Genomic DNA, 24,914 nt, shown 5'->3' on the forward strand with positions numbered 1-24,914 from the left:
GCAGCCCCCCACCCGTCCGCCCCCCTCTAGATATGGCACCTTACACAGTACCCGGTGTTAATCCGGACTAACAAATCTCCGGGGGCAGATAATCCCATCGCAATCTGTCCCTTCCACCCCCGGAGGGGCTTGAATTGGGTCAACCGGGTTTACATTTGCATTTTATTTATTTATATCTTTTTTTTTTTTTTTTTTTTTTTTTTTCATTCTGGTTACACACGCACACACACGCATCCCTCCACTCCCACCCTCCCTCCCGTGGGTTCCCTCACCCCCGGGAGGAGGCGGGGAGGGAGGCGGGGAGCGGCGGGAGCTTTAGCCGATGGCAGCGGCTGCCCGGCGGCGGCTGCCAGCGGCAACCGGGCCATGGCGAGGAGCCGGGCGGCTTACGAGTACACGGAGGCGGAGGACAAAAGCATGCGGCTGGGTTTCCTCCTCATCGCCGCCGGTTTGCTCTCCCTCTTGGGTTTGGGTTGCTGCTGGCTGCGCCCGGCGCTGCAGGAACGGGGAGGGGGCGGCTCCGCCAACTGCACGGTGCTGGCGGTGCGGCAGCTCGGGGAACGCTTCGCCTGTACCTTCTCCTGCGGGGCCGCCTGCCGGGGTACCGCCCGCTACCCCTGTCTCCAGGTCCTGGTCCGTACCTCCCGCTCCTCCGTCCCTGCGCTGCTCCATGAGGACGAGCGGCAGCTCCGCACCAATCCCAAGGTGAGACCCGCGCTCCCAAAATACGGTTAGAGGGGGTGCGGGGGTGGGGGTCCCGCAGGGCAAAGCCTTTCGCCCTTTATCACCGCCCCTTCTGCCCTCCTTTGGGGTCAGGGTCCTCTGCAACAGCTCTCCGTTCGGGTTCGGGTTTTATTCTGATGGGGAGTGGGGGGATGAAGTAAGTCGCGGAGCATCCCCCCGAAATGCCCCTGTGCTCTGTTACTCAGCAAAAAGTGTATATATAGTACATGTATAAAAATATTATACATTTTGTGTATATATATATATGATGTGTGTATGTATATAGTGTGTATATATACACTATATATAGTATAGTATTACCCTATACAATATAGTATAGTATAACACTATATACACATGCTATATATATATTTTTACCCTGAACAGCCCTGGATTATCCTTCCCGCGGGAGCGGTGCCACCCCGGCCCCAGTGCACCCCTCGGGCAGCTCTGCTCCCGGTCCCCCCGTCTGTCCCGTCGGCAGCCCCGGGACGCTGGTGGGAAGCTGGGGAGAGAGTCCTGCTGCCGGTGAGGAGGTCTGTCTGCCCCAGCCACTGTTGCACTGCGTGCCCTGGAGGGTGAGGGGCTTCCTAAAGCAGCTCCCCTAAATGCAAGGAGAAATTTTAACAGAGTCTCTGCTGGTGGGACCCCGGGGCAGAGGGCTGCACTGAAGCTGAAGTTTCATCCATGCTGGTTTGATTCTTAAACTTCTCCATCACCCACATGAAAATGGGCTGGACGGAAACATCTTTAGAGTTGCACCTTCTAGCAAACTAGGGTAGCCTGAAGGCAGTGTGTGACTTGTGCTTTTTCTTTCTTTAAAGACAGTGCTTCTGCTTTCCCCTTTTTCTTTTCATGCTGAGTAAAGACCACCTTTGCCAGCGCGCTGCCTGAGTGGAGGAAATTTTAAGTAGTTTCCAGAAAATAAAAAATACGGCAGGATTTCCCCCCCCCCCCTCCCCCCGAAAGAACCTGAAATTGGGAGTATATTGGAGAAGCAAATTTGGGCTCTTCAATTTGATCGAGATGGGAATGTAGCGCAGTGCCAGGGGTCACACTAAGCATGCTGCAGGGGTCTGCATGCAGGGGTTGAGGAGCAGACTTGCGTATCTCATTTGGGATGTGCAGCCTCGTGTCTCCGCAGTCGTAGTTACACCAGCATGGAACTGTGCCTTGGAAGGTGGATTAAGTTGCAAGCTCAGAGTTTGGGGGTTTCTTTTTTTCCCTTTGGCAGCTTGCGGGCCCAGAAAGGTGGTCGGGGCAAAAATCAGCAAAGCGAGAAGCAGGATGATAAGTCTGACAGGTTTTGGATTAAATTGTTGGCACCGCTCAGAAGCGCTAGCGATGAAGCTGCAGCGCTGCATGGTGCCTGAGAGAGAAGCGAGTGAAACGTTGGCCTGGGAGGGAGCTTTGCAAACTTCACCTTTCCCTGGGGGTGCTGCTGCCGGGCTCCCCACAGAGGGGGCCGTGGTTCCGGGGAGGTGCACCATGAGCACCCAGCAGTCCGAGCACCAGGGCTTCTCTGAACCTTTCTCCATCTTCAGGCAGGTTGGGGGTAGTTGGTGAAATGCCCTTTGGAAGTAGGGTGAAGGTGCCGTGTTGCCGCAGAGGGTGCAGCGTGGCTGTCCCTGAGCACAGCCCGAGACCCCGGTTCTGGCCGTGTCCAGCAGGGACGGGAGGCGGGAGGTGGGTGGTGAGCCGTGCCACCAGCACGCCTGGGCTCAGCAACTTTTGCAGCATCCTCTGTTTGAAACTGGGCTGCGCCTGCAACATCTCTGGGAGTAGTTTGAGTGGTTTCTTTTTTTGTTTTTACTTCTCAATTCTGTCTTCTCCCGCCTTTCTGGAAGTCTGGTGGAAAGTGGAGGATTGCACCTGCCTGGGGGCTGGATTGCAATTTCTGCAGAGAGGCACCCAGAGCTTCAGCAGTGATGCCCATAAATGTCACTCAGAAGCCTGCTTTTATTTAGTATCTAATAAAGATACACGGGGCTGTGTGTTGGCAGCACATTGGACTTGCATCTCTTGCAAATATAATCTGTTTCCTCCAGCTTGCAACTTGCGCCTCTAGGTGTGGGCTGTTTACCCTGGGATATTGATTGCTGATGACTGAATCTGATTTACCAGATGAGACCAAGCAGAAAGGATGTTTGTTTTTTTTTTTTTTTTTTAATGTAACTGCATTCTCTGGTAGTAATTGAGTTTAACTAAGCGGAAAACAACATAGAAAAAAATGCAGTCCAATTATTTTCCTTACCTTAAGGTGTTTATGTAAAATCAATACAAAATAAGAAGAAAAGTTGTTTAAGACCCATTAGGAAAACATACCGTTTTGAGAGAATGAAGTACGTATAGCTGTCGCTTCGGTTTTCCCTTTTTCCGCCAGTTTAATGTCTGTGGAGCCGAGCGGTTATACTCTCCTTTTAATTTTTGTGCTAAAGTCTCGCTGTCTTTAAAAGCGTTCAGGATTTTATGCTGAAATAGGTTAGTCGTAGCAACAGAGTAGGAACCTGCTGGATCTAAGGCTTGGGATCCAGTATGTATTTATGAACGGACACTTAGGGAGCCGTTTAACCCTCCCCGTTTCCGTCGCCTTCTCGCAGCATGCTTGCTCGTGTTCATGCGATTACACATACAGCACGCTAATAGGTGCCACCCAACTAGAAGGAAAAAAAAAAAAAAAACCTGAACAATTTTGTTTTGAATGATCTGAAAATTTTACATTCTGTCTAGCCGCTTCTCTGTGTGGGGTAGCGATTCTTCCTGCTAAATCAATAGTACGGAAAAGGCGTAGTTCAGGCTCCTTACACCATGAAACAACACTGAATCAGCTGGCAGCTTCACTCTACCCCAAAAATCCCCAGTGTGTCGGACTAAAAATATTCTACTTTCTGTAGTAGAGTGGGCTGGCATATAAACATCTCGGCAGCTACACATCTGGCTGTTCTAGTGAGGTCTAGCTGCAAGAAAAAGAAATTTATTTTTTTTTTCTCTCTTGTTTCCTAAGATAATCACATCATTGCACAGCCCAGGATTCATTTTAGCTCTTAAAAGATTATATAGCTGGGTCAGACTTAATCCAGAAATGTATATATAAAGCACCGGCCACGATGACATTTGTGTTCAGCCCAAGTGATTTGTGGATTTCTTTTTTTTTTTTTTTTTTTCTTTTCTTTTTTCTTTAATTGTTGTCTCAGAGGAAGACATTTCAGCAGAGGGATGGTAGCCTTCCTTCAGCTGCCTTCATAGCAATAATAATCTCTGAGATAAGGCTTAAGGGGGATTAATTCCAAAATCAATTTGTCGCTCTCGTTCTGGCCATCAAATGTGTCAGCGGGCTGTACAGCCAGCACGGGGACCGGGCTATAGGTTTGGTTGGGTAAAATGAGAGTGGGGAATGTCAGCTGCTAAAAAGATCTGCTTTCTGGCTTTTTAAACTTTTCCCTTTCTATGCTTAAAGTTAAGCTCAGGGCCGGAAGAAGTCGCCCACTCTTTTGAGGAAGAAACTTTTAGGGGAGTGACTGATGAGCCTGATGTTAGCAGCTGTGCAGCAGGACCGGTCGTCCCTGTCCCGGTCCCCGTCCCGGGGAGCAGAGCAGGCAGCCGCTGCTCCTTGTCTGCGCTCCTGTCGTGCCGCTTTCTGTAAGCGCTCAGCCTGACGAGATGGCGTACAGTTCTCTCTTCTCTGCGCTTGTAAATGGCTTTGGTTTTGGTACTCTCTTAAATACGACAGAGGAGGTTTAATACCAAAATATGCCCAACCCTACAATGACTTTGGGATGGTCTGGTGCATCTGCTGTAGCACCAGATCTGTGCTTGGGCTGGTGCCTGTGAGGGGCAGACTCTGCAGAGGCTGTCCAGCGATTCCTCAGGAAGCAGCCCCAGGTGCTGCAGATAAACCCCACCGCTCCCCCACCTCCTGTCTCAGCTGGGGCACCCCTCGCTGCCTCCAGCCTCTGGGAGGGGTTGTGGGTTTGGTCACTCCTGGTGGGTTCGTCTGTGCTGACAGATGCAGGTGAAAACCAGATGTGATGCTCAGCTCCGGCTCCCCCGGTACAGTCAGCTGGGAGGGGAGCGTCCTTCCGTACTAATGGAGCGAGTCCCCCCCTGCTCCTCTCCTGCCACAGCGGGATGGTTGTTGGCAGCGCTTCCGCCCTTCCAGGCCATGAAAATAACCGAGTAATGTGAGGAGGTGCCCACACACAAAGCTCAGAGAAGCTCATACATCGCTTGGTGTGGTGGGTTGACCCTGGCTGGACACCAGGTGCCCACCAAAGCTGCTTTGTCACTCCCCCTCCTCAGCTGGGGCAGGGGAGAGAAATTGTAACAGAAAGCTCATGGGTTGAGATAAGGACAGGGAGATCACTCAGCGATTACCGTCACGGGCAAACCAAGCTCGATTCAGGGAAATTCATTTAATTTATTACTGATCAAATCAGAGAAGGGTAATAAGAAATAAAACCAAACCTTAAAACACCTTCCCCTCACCCTTCCCTTCTTCCCGGGTTCAACTTCACTCCCAAATTCTCTACCTCTTCCCCCCAGGCCATGCAGAGGGATGGGGAATTGGGATTGTGGTCTGTTCATATCACGTTGTCTCTGCCACTCCTTCCTTCTCACACTCTTTCCCTGCTCCAGTGTGGGGCCCCTCCCACAGGACACAGTCCTCCTCGGACTTCTCCAATGTCAATCTTTCCCATGAGCTGCAGTTCTTCACAGACTGCCCCAGTGTGGGTCCCTTCTATGAGGTGCAGATCCTTCAGGAACAGACTGCTCCAGCGTGGGTCCCGCACGGGGCCACAAGTCCTGTCAGCAAACCTGCTCCAGCGTAACCTCCTCTCCATGGGGCCACAGGTCCTGCCAGGAGCCTGCTCCAGCAGGGGCTTCCCATGGGGTCACAGCCTCCTTCAGGCATCCATCTACTCCAGTGTGGGGTCCTCCACAGGCTGCAGGTGGATATCTGCTCCACCATTAACCTCTGTGGGCTGCAGGGGGACAGCCTGCCTCACCATGGTCTTCACCACGGGCTGCAGAGAAATCTCTGCTCCAGCGCCCAGAGCACCTCCTCCTCCTTCTTCACTGATCTTGGTGTCTGCAGACTTGTTTCTTTCATATTCTCACTCATCTTCTCCAGCTGCTGTGTCACACCAGCTTTTCCCCCTTCTAAAATATGTTATCACAGAGGTGTTACCACTGTCGCTGATGGGCTCAGCCTTGGCCAGCAGTAGGTCTCTCTTGGAGCCGGCAGGCATTGGGCCTGTCAGACATGGGGGGAAGCTTCTAGCAGCTTCTCACAGACACCACCCCTGTAGCCCCCTGTTACCAAAACCTTGCCACGCGAACACAATACACTTGAAGATCGGGAGTTGGCAATTGTTGGCTTTAGTGGTGCATTGTATTTTTGCAATGATACTTATCTAGAGCATCCTTTCCACTCCATTTCATCGCAAGCTTCCCAACCTGCATGACACGTGATGTGGGGGCTGTCTGCCCTGCCAAGCAAATGGTACACGCTATGTCCCGTAGTTTACCAGCAGCCAGGAGGATGGTCCTTGACAAGTTGCTTGGAGACTGAGGCTGGAGAGTTGCTTCTTGGTGTCATCAGTCTGTCTTCTGATGGGCTGACTTGCTTCTACTTTGGGCTCTTACACCTGTGTGCATTTGAGACTCTCTTGGTCTCATCTTGTAGATGGTGTCTTCCAAGCTTGAGACAGCTTGCCTCAGAGCCTACCAAGTCTGGCTTCTTTTTCATAAAAATGTGACTGAACTGGGCAAGAATTAGCCTTTGAAAAGCATGAAATGCAACCTGGAAGCTAAAGCATGGTCAGGAGTTCACTCCTCTGTCCCTTCTCAGTGATATGGAAGAATAGCTGCTCTGATGAAGTGTTTGAAGGGACTGGGAATCTTCCCAGGCATCTGCAAAGACACTGGAGTGTGAGTATCCAGCATCAAACACAGATGCAAATCTTACAAAACCTTGGTGGAAAGGTGTATTAGCAGTTCACTGATGTTTTTACTGAATTGAGTCCCGAGTCATCTATCCAAACACTGGCTTTGATTGAAGGGGGAATATTATTACCCTGATACTGATTTTGATCTGTGTAGTTGAGACTGTATTTGAATTACATAATAATTTTATCGTTGCTATGACATAGCGTAGGAGGTGCGATTGTGGCACCGTGTATCAATAGATCCGCTGAAAAGGCCTCCGCTCCATTCGATTTATTCTGAATGCCTAATCTTAAGTGCTGTTCTGCAACTTCATTGTAACTTGTTTAAGAAAAAACATCAAAGAAGTACAGAGCGGGACATTTCCATTGAAAATGGATGTTGCTGCACAAGCTGCGGGTGAGCACAAGGCATCCTAGCTTGCTTTCAAACACTTGGCGTTTGTTTATGTTTTGATAGTAGGATTTCATGCCGTGTCTTCTGGGGGAAGACTGCAGAATTAACCTTTCAGAAAGTGCCTCTTGCCAAAGGGGGAGATCCTTTCAGGTTCATCCACCAACTCACGGCAGCGAAAGTTGCCAGGTTATGATCCCCTTTTATCCACATGCTGACTGTGCTTTGGAGGGTGAGACAGCTGATCAAACGAAGTCCCCAAGAAGTGTGCCTGGGAAGCTGAGAAAAGAGAGATCCACCACCTACGTGGATCAGAAGGGGCCAAAGTGAACATCCGGTTGGTGGGAACTGTGCTGGCATCCTGGGGAGGCAGTCGAGCTCCGGTTTTCGCTCAGCAGGTGGGAAGCCTACATTGGAGTTGGACCTTGCGTGTTCACTGCGGCACAAGGCCTTCATCATGTTGAGGAGATGTTTCAGGGTGAGCCTTGGGATTTATATGATGATGATTTTGCCTTGGGCAAGGAGCACTCCTCTCTTCAAGACTGTTAATCCTTGACAGGCTCAAGCAACAAGGTCCCATTGATTGATGGCAAGCTCCCGTGTGCCTCCTTTGTGTTTTCCTCATGAAGATAAAGAGGAAGACATGGGAATGAATCCAGCATGTTTTCTGTCAGCTGTCATTGGGATTACTTATGCAAAGAGTGGTGTGAAGTTTGAGTTACAGAGAGCATATTTGCTGTTGTCCCCAAATTCCAGGTGTCCCTCCTGAAAGTACTGGCAGTACTCCCATACCGCTGTCTTGCCTTGGCATGGGGGAAGATGGATGTGTTGACTGGGGAAGCTGTCTGTGGAGCCCTTTACATCTTCCAAACCAGGCAAAATCCCTGCCCTGAAAAACTCCATTTTCAATAGCTTATCTTGAACTAAACCTGTAGGGACTGCCATCATAAAAAATTGCGAAGTCCTCTGTGATGGAGCTGCCCTTGGAAACTGTTACAGCTTGCTACTTGTCCGTTCAGATGGACGTCTCTTGGGAAAAGAGATCTCTGCAGTTGTTTTTAAGGCTGAAATTCAGGATGGGGATAAACAATGGTTCACCAAGTTGTGAACTTTGTGAAGGATTCATGTAATATTGGGGGGGGGCAGAAGGGAAGATCTCTGAAGGGTCTGGAGAAAGTTTGGCCAGCAGAGGAGTGGTGGGGTGTTCACGCTTTCATAACAGAGGACAGGAGTAGGCTCAGCCATGAGGAAGAAACATTTCAGAGAGGGGAGCTGCGTACTGGAGCTGGTACCACAGGAAAAGGAGTTTTCGAGATCACTGAGGAGATTTAGGTACAAGAATGAGTATTGGTACCTAGTTGTTTTGTCTAAGTCTGCATTTTGTGTTCTGGCTAAATCACAGAATCACAGAATGGTAGGGGTTGGAAGGGACCTTCAGAGATCATCTAGTCCAACTCCCTTGCCAAGGCAGGTTCACCTAGAGCAGGTTGCACAGGATTGCACCCAGGTGGGTTTTGAATATCTCCAGAGAAGGAGACTCCTCAACCTCTCTGGGCAGCCTGTTCCAGTGCTCTGCCACCCTCAAAGTAAAGAAGTTTTTCATCATGTTCAGATGGAATTTCCTGTGTTCCAGCTTGTGCCTGTTGCCCCTTGTGCTGTCACTGGGCACCACTGAAAAGAGTCTGGCCCCATCCTCTTGACAACCCCCCTTTAGGTATTTAACAGCATTGATAAGATCCCCTCTCAGTCTTCTCTTCTCCAGGCTAAACAGCCCCAGGTTGCTCAGCCTTTCCTCATAAGAGAGATGCTCCATTCCCTTGATCATCTTCATAGCCCTCCACTGGACACTGTCCAGGAGTTCTGTGCCTTTCTTGAACCAGGGGGCCCAGAACTGGATACCAGATGTGGCCTCGCCAGGGCACAGTAGAGGGAGATGATGACCTCCCTCGACCTGCTGGCCATACCAATAGTGGTTGATTTGTGTTGTGATTTAAACCCAGCCAGCAACTAGGACCATGCAGCTGCTCACACTCTCCCTCACCCTCCCCGCCCCCCAAGTAGGACAGGGGGAAGAGTGAGAAAAGGAGAGGGGGAGGAACAAAAAAAACCCACCAAACCTCATGGGTTGAGATAAAGACAGTTTAATAGAACGGTAACAGAAGAGGAAAATAACAACAACAACAATAATAATGGTAAAAGGCTATACAAGATAAAGTGATACAAGTTGCTCTCACCACCTGATGATTGGTTGCCCATCCCATTGCAAGCAGTGATCACGGATTCCTGCCTCCGGTCCAACCCCCTTTTGTATACTGAGCACGATGTCTATGGTATGGAATATCCCTTTGGCCAGCTTTTCCTGTCTGTGTTCCCTCTCAGCTTCTATGGGAAGCTGAAAAAGTCCTCGACTAATGTAAGCAACACTTAGCAACAACTCTATCCCCACTGAAACCAGGACAATTTTGGTGACTCTGAGTAAAGCCTGTTTACTTCTACTCTCTTGTATCCCTGTATTGCAAGAGCGTACTTAATATAGTTGTGGGCTTGGGGAAGAGCAGGGTATAGATTACAGTCAGACGTAGGCAGTGAGTGTACAACTGGTGGAATATGGCACCATTTCCACGGGATCTGAAAGGCTTCATGAAGAAAAACCCCAGAGCGGAGATGGTTGGGAGTGCTGGACCCCGGCTTGAGCAGGGAGCACCAGGAGGGGACCAGGTGGGATGGTGTGGCACGTTGGTGGCTGTCAGGGGAACAGAGCAGAGCCAGCATTGCCCTTGGGTGTCTTTGTGCCAAATCTGCTGACTCCATCCAGCTGCTGAACAGATGTGTTTGTGGACTAGGAGGATGGAGGAAAGAGGAGTGTGGTTGATGCTTCCAAAGTACACAACCAAAACAAAAACATTGCTGGCCAAGGAATATTATCTAAGATGGAAATAACTGTGTGATAAACCCTGCGTTCTGGTTTCTGAAGCAGAGTGGTGTTGCTGCTCATTCCTGTCCTTCCTCGTCATCAGTGGGACAATCCTTGTTTAGAGTCATCTGAACAGGGATCGAAAGGGAGCTCTGTACCGTGGCAACACCAGATGTGGGTCCATGTGGAAACGGGGGCCCATGCCTGTGAATAAGGCAAGTTTCAGCTTGGAAGCAACAAGCAAGACCTTGTAGATTCTTTCAGTCTGAAGCATGGAAGCTACTGGCAGCAATTGGAAGTGCTGACAAGTGGTCAGTTTTTACATGATTAGGCCAATAAAATCCTGGGATTTCTCCCATCCCCCTGGAATGGCAAAGATTAGAGCTGTTGTATGGTGGAGATGGATTTGTAGGTCCGTACAGCTTGGGTATAGCGTGCAGCTAGGGGCACAGTAGGCCTCTGTGGAACCTCACCAGATGGAGAGGGAGAGGAAGCATTCAGTGGGCACAGTGAGTCACGGTGATCTTTATTTTCAGGTTAGAGAGGGTATCGCTCTCCTTGTTGTTATTGCCTTCAGGGTACTGTGAAGAAACTCATGTTGTGATCATATGTGGGGATGCCTTTCGGGGCACCCCTCACCCTGCACCTCCTGCTGCCTCATCCTGCCAAAGTATGAGGTTTTTTAGCTGCCTTCACAGTCACTTTTTTTCTGCTTGCAGCGCTCAGTTTTAAAGGAATTAAATACCTGTGTGTACACCTTGAGCCTTGCTGTCCGCGAGTCGTCCTGGGTGAAACGTCTTTATGTTATCCAAGGATCACTTAAGCTGTGTTACTCAGTTTGGTTCTAAACCTCCTGTAATGATCTCCCGTAATGAACTCCTGTATGGATGCCTGGTAACAACAGGAGGGATTGTGCTTGGACACTGAGATCCTGATACTGCTGACATTGGATTCAGTGGACTATTTGTTTTATCTTGTTTAACTCCCTGTGGCTAGGAGGGAAGGGTGGCGCGTCAAAGACAAGACTTGGAAACAAGGTTCTGTGCGTTGTGTGTGACCCAGAGCAGAAAGCCCAGTGCCAAGTGCACCAAGCTGAGGGAGGAACTTCCCTTGATCAGTCTGGGCTTTGAAGCAGATGTCTGAGGGTGAGATCTGCAGATAGCTCAGCTGCACGCTCAACTCTTGTTGACTTCTATACAGCAGAAGCGGATGTTGCACCTTTCTGCTGAAGTGGGGCTTTGAACTTTCTGTGCTTGTTTCCCTGTGTTGTAACGGTGGAAGAATTCTTGTCTTTGGCCAAGGGATATTAGCCAGGTATCAGATAACCCATCATCTGGGAAAGCTTGCTGGAATATTTTGGTTATTTATTAGCATGGTGCTAAACAAAACTTGTGATTATGTTTCTCACTGAAAATAGGAAGTAATTCAAATCCAATCCGTGCAGCTGGCTAGGAATACCTCAAAATGCAACAATCATTTTTACATTCATCATGCAAAAACCCAAGGTATTACGTGGCACGTGGTTTGATAATGGGACAAAACATGATAAAGCCTTTATTTTGTTTCTGAATGTTGGCATATTCTTTTCCTTACTCCTTACTGCAGGGGGTAACTAGCAATTGAATTAAAGTTCAGCTAACTTTTCTTTTTTGTTTCTTTGGACCTTGTACTTATTATTCTTTGCCCATTTCAGTCCCACTGGTACTATTAGGAAAATGCAGAGAAAGTGATGCCCTGCATTCTTGCGCGCAGAAGTAACTCTGTTTTGCAATGTGTGTTGGCAGTGTTCGTACATCCCTCCCTGCGCCAGAGACGACCAGGAGAACTCTGAGAATGTCACGTACAAGCAGAAATACTGGAAAGAGAAAGTGGGTTCACAACCATTTACATGCTATTTTAACCAGCACTTGAGGTGAGTAATCTACATTTCATAGGCAGAAGTGCTTACGCATCTGTTTAACAGCTGTCTATTTGTTCTGTTAGAAAATATATAGAAATGCATGTATATATACAGACACCCCCATATAGTGATATGGTTTATCACCCAGAGTTTAGTGCACAACTTTCCGAGACAACTCTATTGATGAAAAGCTACATAGAAAGCAAAATGTTTTTACCGCTTGAAGTAAAAATATAAAACTCCTTCTCCCTTAAAACATGTCATTTTATGGCAAAAAACATCTTGGCTTTTAATGCTTAGATGGACAATTTCTGGCTTGGGTAGTAACATTCCTTCCCTCCATGGAAGAGAAATCCTACTGTGTCAATGAGGGATTGGAGGAAAAGGGGAGATCAGTAAATAGTACGAATCAACTCGGGAATCGTGTTCGTGGAGGATTAGTGAATTGGGTATGCGTAATAAACATCCACAGAACTGCCCGTTTTCATAGATGCTTGCAGAGTTGTAACTTAAAGCATCTCCTCCACTGTTTCAATTCTTACTTTTACTGCCAATGTTGATGTGACTTAAGTGTGTATAAGGGTGACGTGTGGTTTCCTTCCTTCAGTAAATGGGAAGAGGAGAGAGTCCTTTTGCCTATCTCTTTCTGATGGTGATGTGCCAGGGAAAAAAAGGTGATGTGGCAGCAGCAACTTACTGTTGCTCCACCTCTCTGGTAGAACTTGGGAGAACAGCAATGATTGGGATGATGGGTCTGTGTAGACAGGGAGGTGGGAAGAGAATATTTAAGATCTCCAGATCAGCCTATGGGGTTTAGAGTCCAGTTCTGGAGGGACATGGCACTTGCTTAATTTGATCAGCATGAGTAATTTTGGTAAAGCTAAGGATCTGCTCTTGGTTGCTAAGTTGAGCACTCAAATAAATGTCTGACACATCAGGGACTAAAGGTGGAGGTTGGTCCTACCCCACCAGTACTTGGAAGCTAAACAGGTGAGGAAGACCTGGGTGGGAATAGCTTGGTACCTGTTGGTCCAATTCAGGCCTCAGTGTGGGATTGTTGGCATCACATATTTAAATTTATTAAGACACACAAGAGGAAAACGGATGCCAGTGTGTGATAGGACCTTGGAGGAACTGGGTAGCAGGAGCAGGGTGGCAGGCAGAGAGATGTCCAACTCTCCTGTCAGTGGCTCACTGAATGCCTTGGGGGCTTCAGGTTTGTCCTAGGCTGGCTATGATTGTTGTCCCCTCCCTGGAGAGACCGTAGACCTAGTCAATGTGCCCAGGATGACAGTCTGTTGTCCCTGGTTAACTCTTTGCAGAGGGAAACCTCCAATGTTTTGTAACAAAACCTCTCTTCTTACCGTGGGGAAAGAAGCACTGTCTACAGTGTGCAGAGGCTAAAACTTAGGGCACCCTGTGCAGTCACATCAGGCCTGACAGGGACCTTCTTGGGAGCTTCTTTGGTCCACAGGGTGCCACTGCTTGGGTCTGCTCACCAGGAGCCACGTGATGATTTTGGCTTCTCTGGGCAGGCAGGTGCTGCCGGTTCCCCACGCTGTTGAGACCTGGGACCTTCAGCAGCCCCTGCCTGAGTGAGCAGGATAGTCAGAAATATGGGATCTTCTGCAGGAGTTGTCATGGCTGGGATTCATCTGAGCTGATGTGGACTGATCAGGTGCAGGCACCTAGGTGGTAGGTGTCCAGAGGTAGGTGAGCTGGTTCTCACATCACATCTGTAGGTGAAGCGAAGGCAAAATTTTCTGAGGCTGCATACCGCCCAGGGTCTGCCATTTATGTAGGTTGACACTGAAGAATTTTGCAGCACTCGGGCAAGATTTCTTCCTTATAGTTGCGGCATCCTGTACTGTTAGATGTTCTCGCCAAGTGCAACGGCTGCCTTTTGCTGATCGTACAACAATTTATATATAGCAGAAGAGAGGCTCACTGCCAGAGATACTTGAAGACAGCCTAAGCTGTAATGTGTACACCATCTATTTTCTTCTGGAGATAGGAATCAGTTTTGAGAGATAAGTTTTGCTGACTAGGAATGTGCTTGCTTAGGTATACTGTTAGAGTTACGATGACTAAACAGCTTGTGAAGCAGTAAAAAACCATACAAACTGAGGAAAACATCTGTTCACTTCAAAACAGAAGTGTGCATATTTTGTCAGTATTTTTTTAACTGTGTGGATGAGCTAACTCGTCTGTGTCAGTCTGTATAAAACATATAGAATATAGTGGTAGGTTTCTCAGGGAAAGTAGTATTTGCAATATTAATACTCTCTCTTGAAACGGCAGAATAAAATTCTAGGTATATATCTAAGCAACGAATGAACATTGTCTCCTCTTCATCAAACTTAATTTAGCATTATTGTCAGAGTTGTTGCTGGATGCCAAGCGCATTGTTAGGTGACACCTCTCTTCAGTTTGGTGGGGCACGTTTCAACAGGCTGCTTTGAAAAGAAGAAGAAAGTGGTGCCGTTTGTACAGTTCAAAGTTATACGAAATGGGTGAGAAGCAGACTTGGCGATTTCAGTCATTCTCTGTTAATATAAAGGGAGAGGCCCAGCACAACTACCTGTCTGACATTTATCTTAGGGAACCAACGCGCAGCTCAGCTCGGAGCTCAGCACTTTACTGAAAAACGAGGTTTTGCTTTTCCACAGTAGGCACTTACCTTTAAGTGTCCCACTCTTCTCTGGCTAGCTGTGGGCCAAGTGATGCAAACTGCGTGGGAAAGTTGCTTTTCCAGACCTCTGGTGGAGGTGCCTGTCTGCTGGCGTGATGATACTCTGGTCTGTAGGGAGCCCTGCCCAGCAGAAACCAATCCCCAGTGTTTCGGAGCACAAAATAAACATCAAATTCAGATAAAGTTCTCAGGCTGTTGCCAAAGGTTTGAGAAGGCACTGAGCTCTTGTGCTTCAGCGTTCACGGATCTCACATGGATTGTCCCGGGGGTCTGTAGTCACGAACACATGCAAACAAGGGTCACAGCTGCATGCCCTGAAGGCCTGCGGGAATGGGCGGGATGGGGGAGATCCTGTCACTTTATTTCTTCCTGTTCCAGGTCTCACTGACATCAACAACAAGAACAAAAAGAGAGAAACCAAGATCTCCATCAGCTCAGACCCCTCAGTCTCATGCCAAGCAGAGATAGGTAGAGCGACATATGTCAAGTCATTTTGTACTAGTAGCTCATTTATGTGGCATTGTTGCTTTTCAGCTCTGGGTTCGTCCAGTGGAGCAAGAACACTCTGTGGTTCCTTTGCCACAGCGCAGCAGATGAGCCAGCCGTGCTTTATATGTCTCTGTGTTTGCTGCAGCATGCTGTACACAAATTCACCTGAGATTTGAAGAGCAAACACTCTCTAGTGGTTAGCAACCACCTGTACGGTGTTGGGGTAACCTGCGGGCCATTTATTTGGGAATAATTATAGAATCATAGAATCATAGAATTGTCTAGGTTGGAAGAGACCCTTGGGATCATCGAGTCCAACCATCTACCCTACTCTACAAAGTTCTCCCCTACACCATATCCCCCAACACCACATCTAAACGTCTCTTAAAACACATCCAGGGATGGTGACTCAACCACCTCCCTGGGCAGTCTATTCCAATGCCCGACCACTCTTTCTGTGAAAAATTCTTTCCTAATGTTCAAGCCTAAATCTACCCTGTTGGAGCTTGAAGCCATTCCCTCTTGTTCTGTCATTAATTACCTGTGAGAAGAGACCTCTCTACAGTGTCCTTTTAAATAGTTGTAGAGAGTGATGAGGTCTCCCCTCAGCCTCCTCCTTATCTGCAGAAGCCAAGGGTGCTCAGGTAATAGGGCTGCTCATTCGTGAATGGTGGAACAGAAATTTTGGGTTTGCTCTGGTACTTCACAAAGTTTTCTAAATTAATTCCCTCCAGTCAGAAAACAGTGTTGTTATTTCCTATCCTTTCTTGTAGGATTGCGCTGTCCCTGCGTGCAGCCGTCCAGCTGAGGATCTCTGTGTCTTGCAACAATAGGGGAAAAAAACTTCTGATGAGTGCTTGTCATAGGGAAGGGATGTGAATAATTGTGGCGAAAATAAGTGTATGCAGATTGCAAACATCTTGAAATCCAGATTTTTTTTTTCATATAAAAAATATTTGTAAGGTTTCCCTATCCCATGCCCCTGCCCCTGCCAGCTTTCTCTGCGTCACATAAATTGCACGGTGTGGTGCATAAGTGATGAGTGAAAAGTTTACATGCCTGTAACTTTTTGGTCCTCCATGACTTTTTGGTAACCCCTGCGCTGCAGTTCTTCCCATGATGTTCAGTAATTGCTCCGAAGGCTCTGACGGAGGCCTGCTTTACCCAGTGTCTGTTTGAATTGCTTGGCAGCGCCTAACAGGGACGTGTTGTGTAATGCAACAACTAATCCAGTTACCCCTGGCCAGAGCCCCACGAGGCTCCAGCCCTGAGCTCAAAGTCCTGCTAAAAATAAGTACCGGTTTCACCTTTTAGCTATGAAAACAAACTTGCTCCCTCTTTGTCTGTTCAGCGAAAGGGAAAAGTGTGTGTTCAGAGTTAAGGCAGAGACTTCTTTAGTTTGTTCATTCTTCTTTCACCCTGGGGCTGCTGCTGGGCAGTGGTGGTGGTGCTGCACAGTGGCCATCACTGCTTGCAGCAGGACCTGGTCTCGATGCCTGACCAGGGTTTGAATGTATTCATTTTTTTCCCCCCTTTTGTCCCACCAGGTCTCTCTCTTGCCCCTGCCGCTGTTTTGTGCACGGATAACTGGTGTTAGGAGTTTGAGTGCATCTCCTCGAGAAGCTTTGCATTTGCTGGAGAGCTGAATGGCAGCATCGCTAGAAACAAGAGATAGTCCATAACGGAACTTAGGGGGAACATGTGCAACCCCTCTGGTCAATGTCTTTGAACTAAAGTATTATATGGAAGTCGCAGAGCAAAGATGGGTTTATCAAATGCACCGTTCTTGCAGGGACAAGGCAATATCTTTAATTATAGCTGCTGATTTTCACAAGGAAAAGAAAAACCTTTCCAGGCATGGCATACCTCCTTTGAGTTTGGCATTGCTGACTCAGCACCAGGGGAGTGATGCTGCAGGGACTTCCAGCAAAGCCATGTCCTTGTCATGAGAAGGTTTCCTCCAGGGATGGGAGCACCTTCCTGTTTCTGTTTCCAAGCCAAATAACAAGCCTTCTGACTCTGGGAATAGGCAGGTCACGTCTACAAAAGTAGCAAGAAAAAGTCAAATCTGCAGTTTGGATACATGCTGACCTCGCTGTGCAAAACCAAGAGTTAAGTTTTGAGTGTCCTGATAGCTATTCATTTCTCTTTCTCCCAAGGAAAAAGGTGGTTTGCTGTAGAAGTAGAGCCCTCTCTCTTCTCTTCTTTTTGCTGTTTGCCTGTTAAAATCATCTTTCTCCTTTCCCCCTGACACCATCCTCTTGTTTTCTCTGCCCAGCCCTGCCAGCTTCCTCTGCCGCTCCTGTGGCAGCTCCGTGGCTCCTTTCCAGGCTCCTGCTCTCCTTGCTTCTGCTATTGATAGCAGTTATTGCTTTAGATGTGGAATCCAGAGATTTCAGCTAAAATTTTCTGCTCCTTTGGCCTGTATCTTGGCGTTCCCAGGTGGCCACAATATTTCCTGACTGCTGTGTGCTTTCTGTTTCATGGGTGGGTGACAGCCACCCAAAGGCTCATTCTCCTGAAGGCCCTTTAGGCTGTCTGGTTCCTGAACTCCTGGTCATCTCCATGGTGGTGCAGCACGGCGCTGGGAGTCTGCCCCTGCTGGCACAGCCCAGCTCTGGTTCCTCTTGTCTCACAGCACAGCCGTCGTGATTATCTCAGGGCTCAGAAGTAACTGTGATGGGCCACATAAACATCACGGCTCACTGCCAGCCGCTTTGCTCTCTTGGTGATGTTCTCTGTCTGTGCTTGGCAAGATAAGTATCTCTGTGTGCACATTTCTAATTCAAAAACACACGGGGCAGCTCTCTTGTATTAATCATGGTGTAAGCCTTGGAGCGAAAGCCAAAGGCTTTTGTACCAGAACAGCAGGACAGATCCAGCTCTTCCTGATGCCCGAGGGGGCTGATGCAGCGCCCCAGTAATGAGCTCAGCTCCGAGCAAGATGCCGCAGCGAGGTGGCCAGCAGCACGTCCCATGGGCCAAGCAGGGCTTCCGCAGTCCTGGCTGCTGCTCTGGGTACTTTCTGCAAGCAGATTTTGTTCCTTATCCCTCAGGGTTCATTGCAGGATTGCTTAGGAGTTGTCCCAGGGATGTCCCCAAACACTCTGCAGGCTCAGACGTTGGAGGACAGCTGCTCTACGCATCTCTCTGGCTCCTTCGGAGACTTGCCGGGTGGTGGTGGCATTCTGCTCTGCTCTGCCTGAGAATTCATTTCTCAGGAGGTGGAGGATAGCTCTTCCCCTAAACTGATGCTGCCATGAGAGGATAACAAACAGCCTGGAAGAAATGAAATCCAGCCTCTGTAGGCTAACCTGTTAATTAACCACTAATGACTTTGCTATATTTAATTCATCCGATTAATTCTGATTCTCACTCCCTCTATCTCCTCCTACTTTTTCCCCAGTCTTTCCCTTTGGACTTTGCACATCTCCCATGAAATACCTATGGTTTTTAGCCTGGTATGGAACACCTGGAAACAAACGCAAACGTGTTTATTCTTCGGGTTTTTAGCCAGGTGGCCTCCCCAGCCCTCACTCACACTGCCCACCATGCCAATCCCTGGCTGCCAAGCCAGGACGTGCAAGTCTGGCTTGCAAACCACCCCCTTTGTGCCTCCCTGACCCTCTTTCCAAGGAGCAAGCGAAAACCTGGGGATGAGCCCAGTTACCTCATTTGTGGGGTGCAGCGTGGGGGGCCCATGATGAACCCCCAAGCCCCTGCGGTTACCTCTGCATATCTCCTGCAGAGCCGCCGGGCTGCGGTGCTCCTGCTGCAGAGGACATCTGGCTGCCCAGCCCCAGCTCCTTGGGCTGCTCTTGCTGTGGACTTGCAAGTCCAGTATAACCCACATGCCACTGGGGTGTTTTTCCTGGTCAGGGGTGTTTTCCTCTGCCTGGATGGTCCTTCTCGGGTCGTGTTGGCCAGCTTGGCTGCATGGGGTCCCTGCTGGCACCAGCCCTGGGCTACGGCAGCAGGGTGGTGGGCTCAGGGTCTCATGCAGCACGTCACAAGGGTGCAGCAGGGCTGATTGTCCCTCCTCACTGTGGAAGCTGTTATTTGCCGTTGTTTGCAATCTCAGCACCAAAAAGCAGAGGTAAAAGGAGTTATCTTGTAAAAGAAAATAGTAAACATTTTCTTTTTCAATAACCCCTCTTCAGGTCTTTCCCTCTGCTGTAAAAGCTGCATCTCAGTGGGACCCTCTGCTGCCATTACACCCTCTAAGCTGTTTTCCAGAGAGCTTTCCATAACTGCTGTCAGCTCCAGTGATGGATCTGCAGGGAAGGGCTCCTCAACTGGGCACCGCCGAGCCCAGGCTCCCATCCCCCACTGCCTCCTCCTGCCGCCCCAGCACTCCCCAGTGCTCTCCCCTGTGCCCCGTGACATCTCCGTGCAGGTAAGCAGATGCAGGAAAGGGGAGCTGGTCCTGATGGGAGAGGGAGGGAATCATACAAATGCAAAGAAACAGCATTATATGTTGCCAAAGTTGATCCTGATAAGTTTCCTTGGGTTACTACAGGCAGATAACCAGGACGTTGCCATCCAGGAGTGTGTGGTCTGTCTGCCTTTACTAGCTTTTCTCATTCACTCCTGGGGTCCAACAGTGATTATCTCCACTGGAAAGTTAATTTAGGATAAGATAAAGACCAGCTGAAAGCACCATAGCTCTTCCAGAATAACCATGCAGATTAAACCAAGTAGTAGCAAGGCAGAGATTTGTCCCACCATTGTTTGGTGGCAGGAGTCAGTCCCGAGAAGCTACATCCTGGAGGGTCCCTGAGCTCTCCTGTGTGCCGGATCACCCTCCAGGAGCCTCTCTCCCTCCCTTGGCTAAAGAGGGGCATTTAATGCCTTAAATGTGCTGCCAATAGTCATTTAATGATGTATTGTTGAGGGACCAGTCATGACTTGATGTGTTGTCTGAAGAGACGCTGTAAACAGATGACTGTGAATTCCTGCACACCTTCTGCCATGGAGGAATTGCACAGGGACTCTCGCTGTAGCTAAGAATAGCAATAATATCCATCTGAACCCAAACCTCATCCTGAGGCTTCATTAAAGGCCTCTGTAAGTCTTTGACTCTTTTCCAAACTTTTAAATTACTAAGTTGCAAGAGTTACAGTCACACCTATAATGAGCGTTTGGCATCCATCGCTGCTAGCTTTGGTACAGATGTTTTCCAAAATATCTAAGATTCAATCAGAAGGATATCTTGCTCTCTCCAATCATACTTTCTTTTCTTTAACTGAATCCAATTTTCGAGTTTATTTGCTTGCCCCTTATTTTTGAACTCTTTGATTAGTATCCACTTTAAAAAAATACTTAAAAATCAACGTCACTTGTAAGCTGAGAGCTGTGAGGACTGAATGCTGTCTACTTATGGCCTCCTTGCCAATTAGCACTCTGTTATTCACAGATGATGATACAGTAAATAAGAGGGAAGCAATATTATACCTCCTGTGAAAGGATTTTTCTGTTCAGGTGCTGTCATTTATATGGCATAGGCTTGTGGGTTTGTGCCCATAAAGTTAATATTATTTTATTCAATTTATGGTCTCCACACGTGCCTGATTATGTGTCTGGAGGATTTCGGTTGAGCAGACTTCACGTGTCCCACTATTGAATACACCTGGGTTTCTTTTGATCATTTCTTATGTTGCTGAGTCTCAACTTTTATGTAGCTGAGCTGCTCATAATCAAAGTCTTATTCTGCTCCTTACTACACAAATAAAGAGAGACGTGCGGTGCTGGCCTCGGGGACTGGCAGACTGGCGCAGTGCAGAGGAACCTCCACACAGCAATTTTGGAGGAGAGACCTGCAAATGCAAATGCGATTACAATTAAATCGGGGCTCAGGTGTAGCCTGGTGGTCTGGCTTCACCTACTCCTTAAGATGGATAAACCCCTGTAGATTTGTGGGCATCTCCATTAATTAACTTCTCGGTGAAGGTAAAAGAGTGTCTTCTTGTTTCCCCTACAGGGAATGTTTTCTTAGCGCTGCTTTCTGATCAGGATGCAGCTGTTGGGGGAGAGACAGCACAATCATCACACAGGTATCTGTTCCCATGTGCCACCGCATTAGGAGAGCTGAACAACCCAGCTGGATGAGCTGGGGTTGCCAGGATTTTAGGCTGTGAGGTTTGTTGCTCCAAGGAGTGGCGGGTAGCATTGACGAAGCAACGTGGGATGGGAGTGTTCGATGCAAATGAGGACCAATATGAGTCAAGACTATATGTATTTTCCTAATTAGAGAAAGTTTTTTTTCCTTCCTTTGCAGCTAGTTTTCCAGCAGACTGCATGTCTCTGTAGATGGGAAAGCAGCAGCAAAGTGCAAATTCCACGAGACTGATTTAATAACTCTGTTAAACTACAGAGAGAACAGAAAGAGCCGGAGCTGAGCAAAAACTGCCATCAGATTTCCCAACCAACTTCCTAGACCAGGAAGAGGCAGATGGACACCTGATCTTTCAGACATGTGGCATGGCTGAATTTCCAAACCTCTTGAGATGCCTCCTCCTTGCTATTCTTCTCCATCTGTTTCCCTTTGGAAATGCATAAATCTATCACAGACCCAACCATGACTGTGTGTTAGACGTTGTTGTTGGAGCCACGGGGGGTCAGGCTCCCCAAAGTGTGCCTGTAGGAGCAGACTCAAGTCCACTGAGCAGCTGGTGTTTGCAGTACCAAATCACATCTTATTGCTGAAATAGCTTCTGCTGGGAAGGAGCTGAGTCGGGAGCCTCCAGCACCCTGGGGCTGGGCAGGAGCCCTCCTGGGGTAGGTGTTCTGCAGACCCCTGCCTGCCGGCATGGCTGGGCTAGCCTGGGCCACCAGCAGTGCAGCAGTCAGGACAGGGACTGGCTCTCCATCCAGATCCAGACCACAGCCAGGGCTTCATCAGAACCCTCCGTGTAGCCCCATGGACACATCAGGGCTGAAAGCTAAAAGGGAAGTTTTAATTGCACTTTAAACTCATTGTGCAGTGTCTGATGCCATTTGAGGTAGATATGTATAACAGTTGCCTTGGATTATGTTTGCATTGGAGTGGTTTTTCAATCCACAGCGTGATATTGTATCTCCCACGGCTGTTTGTGATGACCACAGCCCCTGGAAGATCGAAAGTACCAATGCTTTTTTTACTTTTTTTTTGTCTGAACGAACTTGTTAGCCTGCAAACACTGCTAGTGGGAAGCCCTCACGGCCTGCCACGAGTGCTGGTGATAGACGGGCAAACGAAAGCAGTGAACGAAACAGTCCACTTAATCATTTTCTAACACTGTTGCAAATAAAAGACTTATTGTTTCCGTGGCAGATGCTTTCCATTTATGATGAATTGATGATGTCGTATTGCTTTATATTTTCTCCCTCTTCTGTTCCTCCTCTTCGCAGGCCAGATGATGTGATGCTGAAGCGCACCCACGATGAGACTGTCCTCTTGCACTGCTTCCTCTGGCCTCTGGTTACGTTCCTGGTCGGAGTCCTCATCGTGGTCCTGACCATCTGTGCCAAGAGCTTAGCTGTCAGGGCAGAGGCAATAAAAAAGAAGAAGCATTTGTAAACAGCCAGGCTGCTGATGGAAAAGAAAACCCTGCAAGAAGGTCTCAAGTGGGGCAACTCGACACGCCTGCAGGCCTGTGGGGCACCCAGCTGCACCTCCTTCCACTGCCTCATCTGCCGGCGGAGTTGCTCTTGCCTCAGGATTATTCTTGGGGGACTGCCTCATGAAGTGTCAGCTAATTGCTTCTTCTGCTATGACAGTAAATGAGTATATTGTACCAAAAAAGAATCTACACTGCACCAAATATGCTGTGCGCTGTTAGTCCCGAACAGCAGCTATCCAGGCCCTCGTGGTGTTGAGAGACAGTTTATAAAAACCCCTGATGTCGCTCATTTCATCTCAACAAAGGGATCTTTACTATTGTTTAATACTAAATATTTAAAATATTTACTTTGTGATAGACTGTATTTCCAAAATAATAAAGTTTGGTTGTTTGGGTTTGTTTTTTTTTTTTTTAACCTTTGTTTTGTCTTTGTTTTTTTTTTTTTTTTAAAAAAAAAAGCTTTCAGACAAAAATAACTGTGATGATTTTGGTTTTTTTCGCTGTGTAGAACTTCATTTTAAAATTCAAACTTTAACTTCTGTCTAGACAAAATTTTTCATCATCGCCTGTTCATTGTGAAGAAATGTAGAAATCTCTCAGAAATACTTCTCCAAAAATGAAACGATTGTTGGAAAAGGTGATTAAATACTGGATCTAATTTTACTGCCTCAGTGGTATTCAGTCCCTACAGTTTTTCTTCTCCCCTCTCAGTTACCCTTTTCACCAAAATGCTCTCAGGCTGTAAGGAGCAGGGATTTGGAGTGGTTTTACATGGAGATGTTTTACCAGCGATTTCCCCAAATAGTGGAGTGCCTGAGTGCTTGCTGAGGGGAGCCTGTGAGCTGTGGTGTGACACATGTCACTGGGCTCCAGGGGTGGCCGGAGATCATCAACTCTTTGTAGGGCTGTGACTGCCCGTCCCAGTCACACCAGATCCATGCAGGGTCTCTCTAAGGGGATGCTCCAGAAAACACAAGGCAGGTTGGACACAGCATCTCGCTGGGTGACGTCTCTCTTCTTGTCCCAGCTCCTCACTGTGTACGACAAGAGTATCGGCCTTAGTCTTCAACTAGGTCAGATTGCTCAGAGCCCCGTCCACCCTGACCTTGAATGTTTCCAGAGATGGGGCATCTACCACCTCTCTGGGCAACCTGGTCCAGTGTTTCACCACTCATCGTAAAAGAAAAAAAATGGCCTTAGAGCGGTTTCCCAGAGCATGTCCATTGCAGGCTGTAGTCAGGGAGTGAGACCAGAGTAGCTTTGTGGCACCCGTCCTCGCCCACGCGGGGCTGCGCACCCTTGGGACCAACTGCGTGGGTTGGCAGGGCTGGCACGCAGCGGAGAAGCCACGTGGCTCAGTCAGGAAAGTGAGTCTCAGCATGTGAGTACTCGCAAAGTGTTTTAATCTATGTTAACAATTCTGCAATTCTAACCACACTGTTCATTGTACTCATCGCTGATATTCTTAGTATTATGTTTAAATACTTTGTGTTTTGTCGTGCTTTTAGCACACAGGAGACGTATTTCCCAAGAATGAGAAAAGTGCTAGATTTGAAAGCATGAAAGTTTTGTTGACGTAAGGCACAGTGGCAAACCTGCTTGTGTTGCCCAGTCTGCGTCTCAGATTAATTGTATGGTATATTTAAGAACTGATTTCCGTATGGCTTGTTATTTTGTAAACTTGTACATGTTGTGGACATTGTGGTGCCCAGTGATGAGGGTCATTCCCCACTCCACTGCTTACTTGCTGTGTGACTTTTGGAGAGTCCTCTGGTCCTGGTTGACACTGGGATAGCTTTTCCTTGGAAGGAACTTAAGGAAATCAGTTTGCGGAGGTGGCAACTTGATGCTTCATGGCTACTTACTCTGTATGAATGACCCAACTAATGTTGGTTGCACACGTTGAAGCACTTCCAGTTTTGTAGATGAAAAATGCTGCTTGCATGAAAAATTCCCAATTCTCTGTCAAACATCACCCCTTTGGAGGTGCTTGTTGTCAGGCTCACGCAGGTACCCTCTGTCTCAGCCTGCCGAAAAGGATAGCACTGGGTGCATTGGATGAAGAGAGGTTGTGAGCTCTCAGCCCGTCAAATGAAAGCCTAAGGATGTCTGGAAGTGCTGTCCTGCAAAGGACAAGGCGTTTGGTTTCACTCGTGCCTGGCTGCCGTGGCCTCGCTTGCATCCTCTGTGATTGGCAACCTTGCCTTGGCAACCCACAGAAGCATTCCACATGTGCGTCTGGTTTTGGGGGGGTCA

General features: G+C 48.2%; 1 protein-coding gene across 1 annotated transcript; it reads left to right on the top strand.

The window, feature by feature from the left end:
• Window positions 1–366: 366 nt before the first annotated feature.
• Window positions 367–22,615, top strand: KCNMB4 (potassium calcium-activated channel subfamily M regulatory beta subunit 4; the record flags this gene model as incomplete). The annotated part of the gene is made up of 3 exons (XM_082483042.1): window positions 367–705; window positions 11,761–11,888; window positions 22,447–22,615. The coding sequence occupies 3 exons, from the start codon at window positions 367–369 to the stop codon at window positions 22,613–22,615; spliced, it is 636 nt and encodes a 211-aa protein (XP_082339168.1).
• Between the last annotated feature and the right edge of the window lie 2,299 nt (window positions 22,616–24,914).

This window comes from Vanellus vanellus (genome assembly GCF_965231255.1).
Source record: "Vanellus vanellus genome assembly, chromosome: 1".
Classification (NCBI taxonomy): domain Eukaryota; kingdom Metazoa; phylum Chordata; class Aves; order Charadriiformes; family Charadriidae; genus Vanellus; species Vanellus vanellus.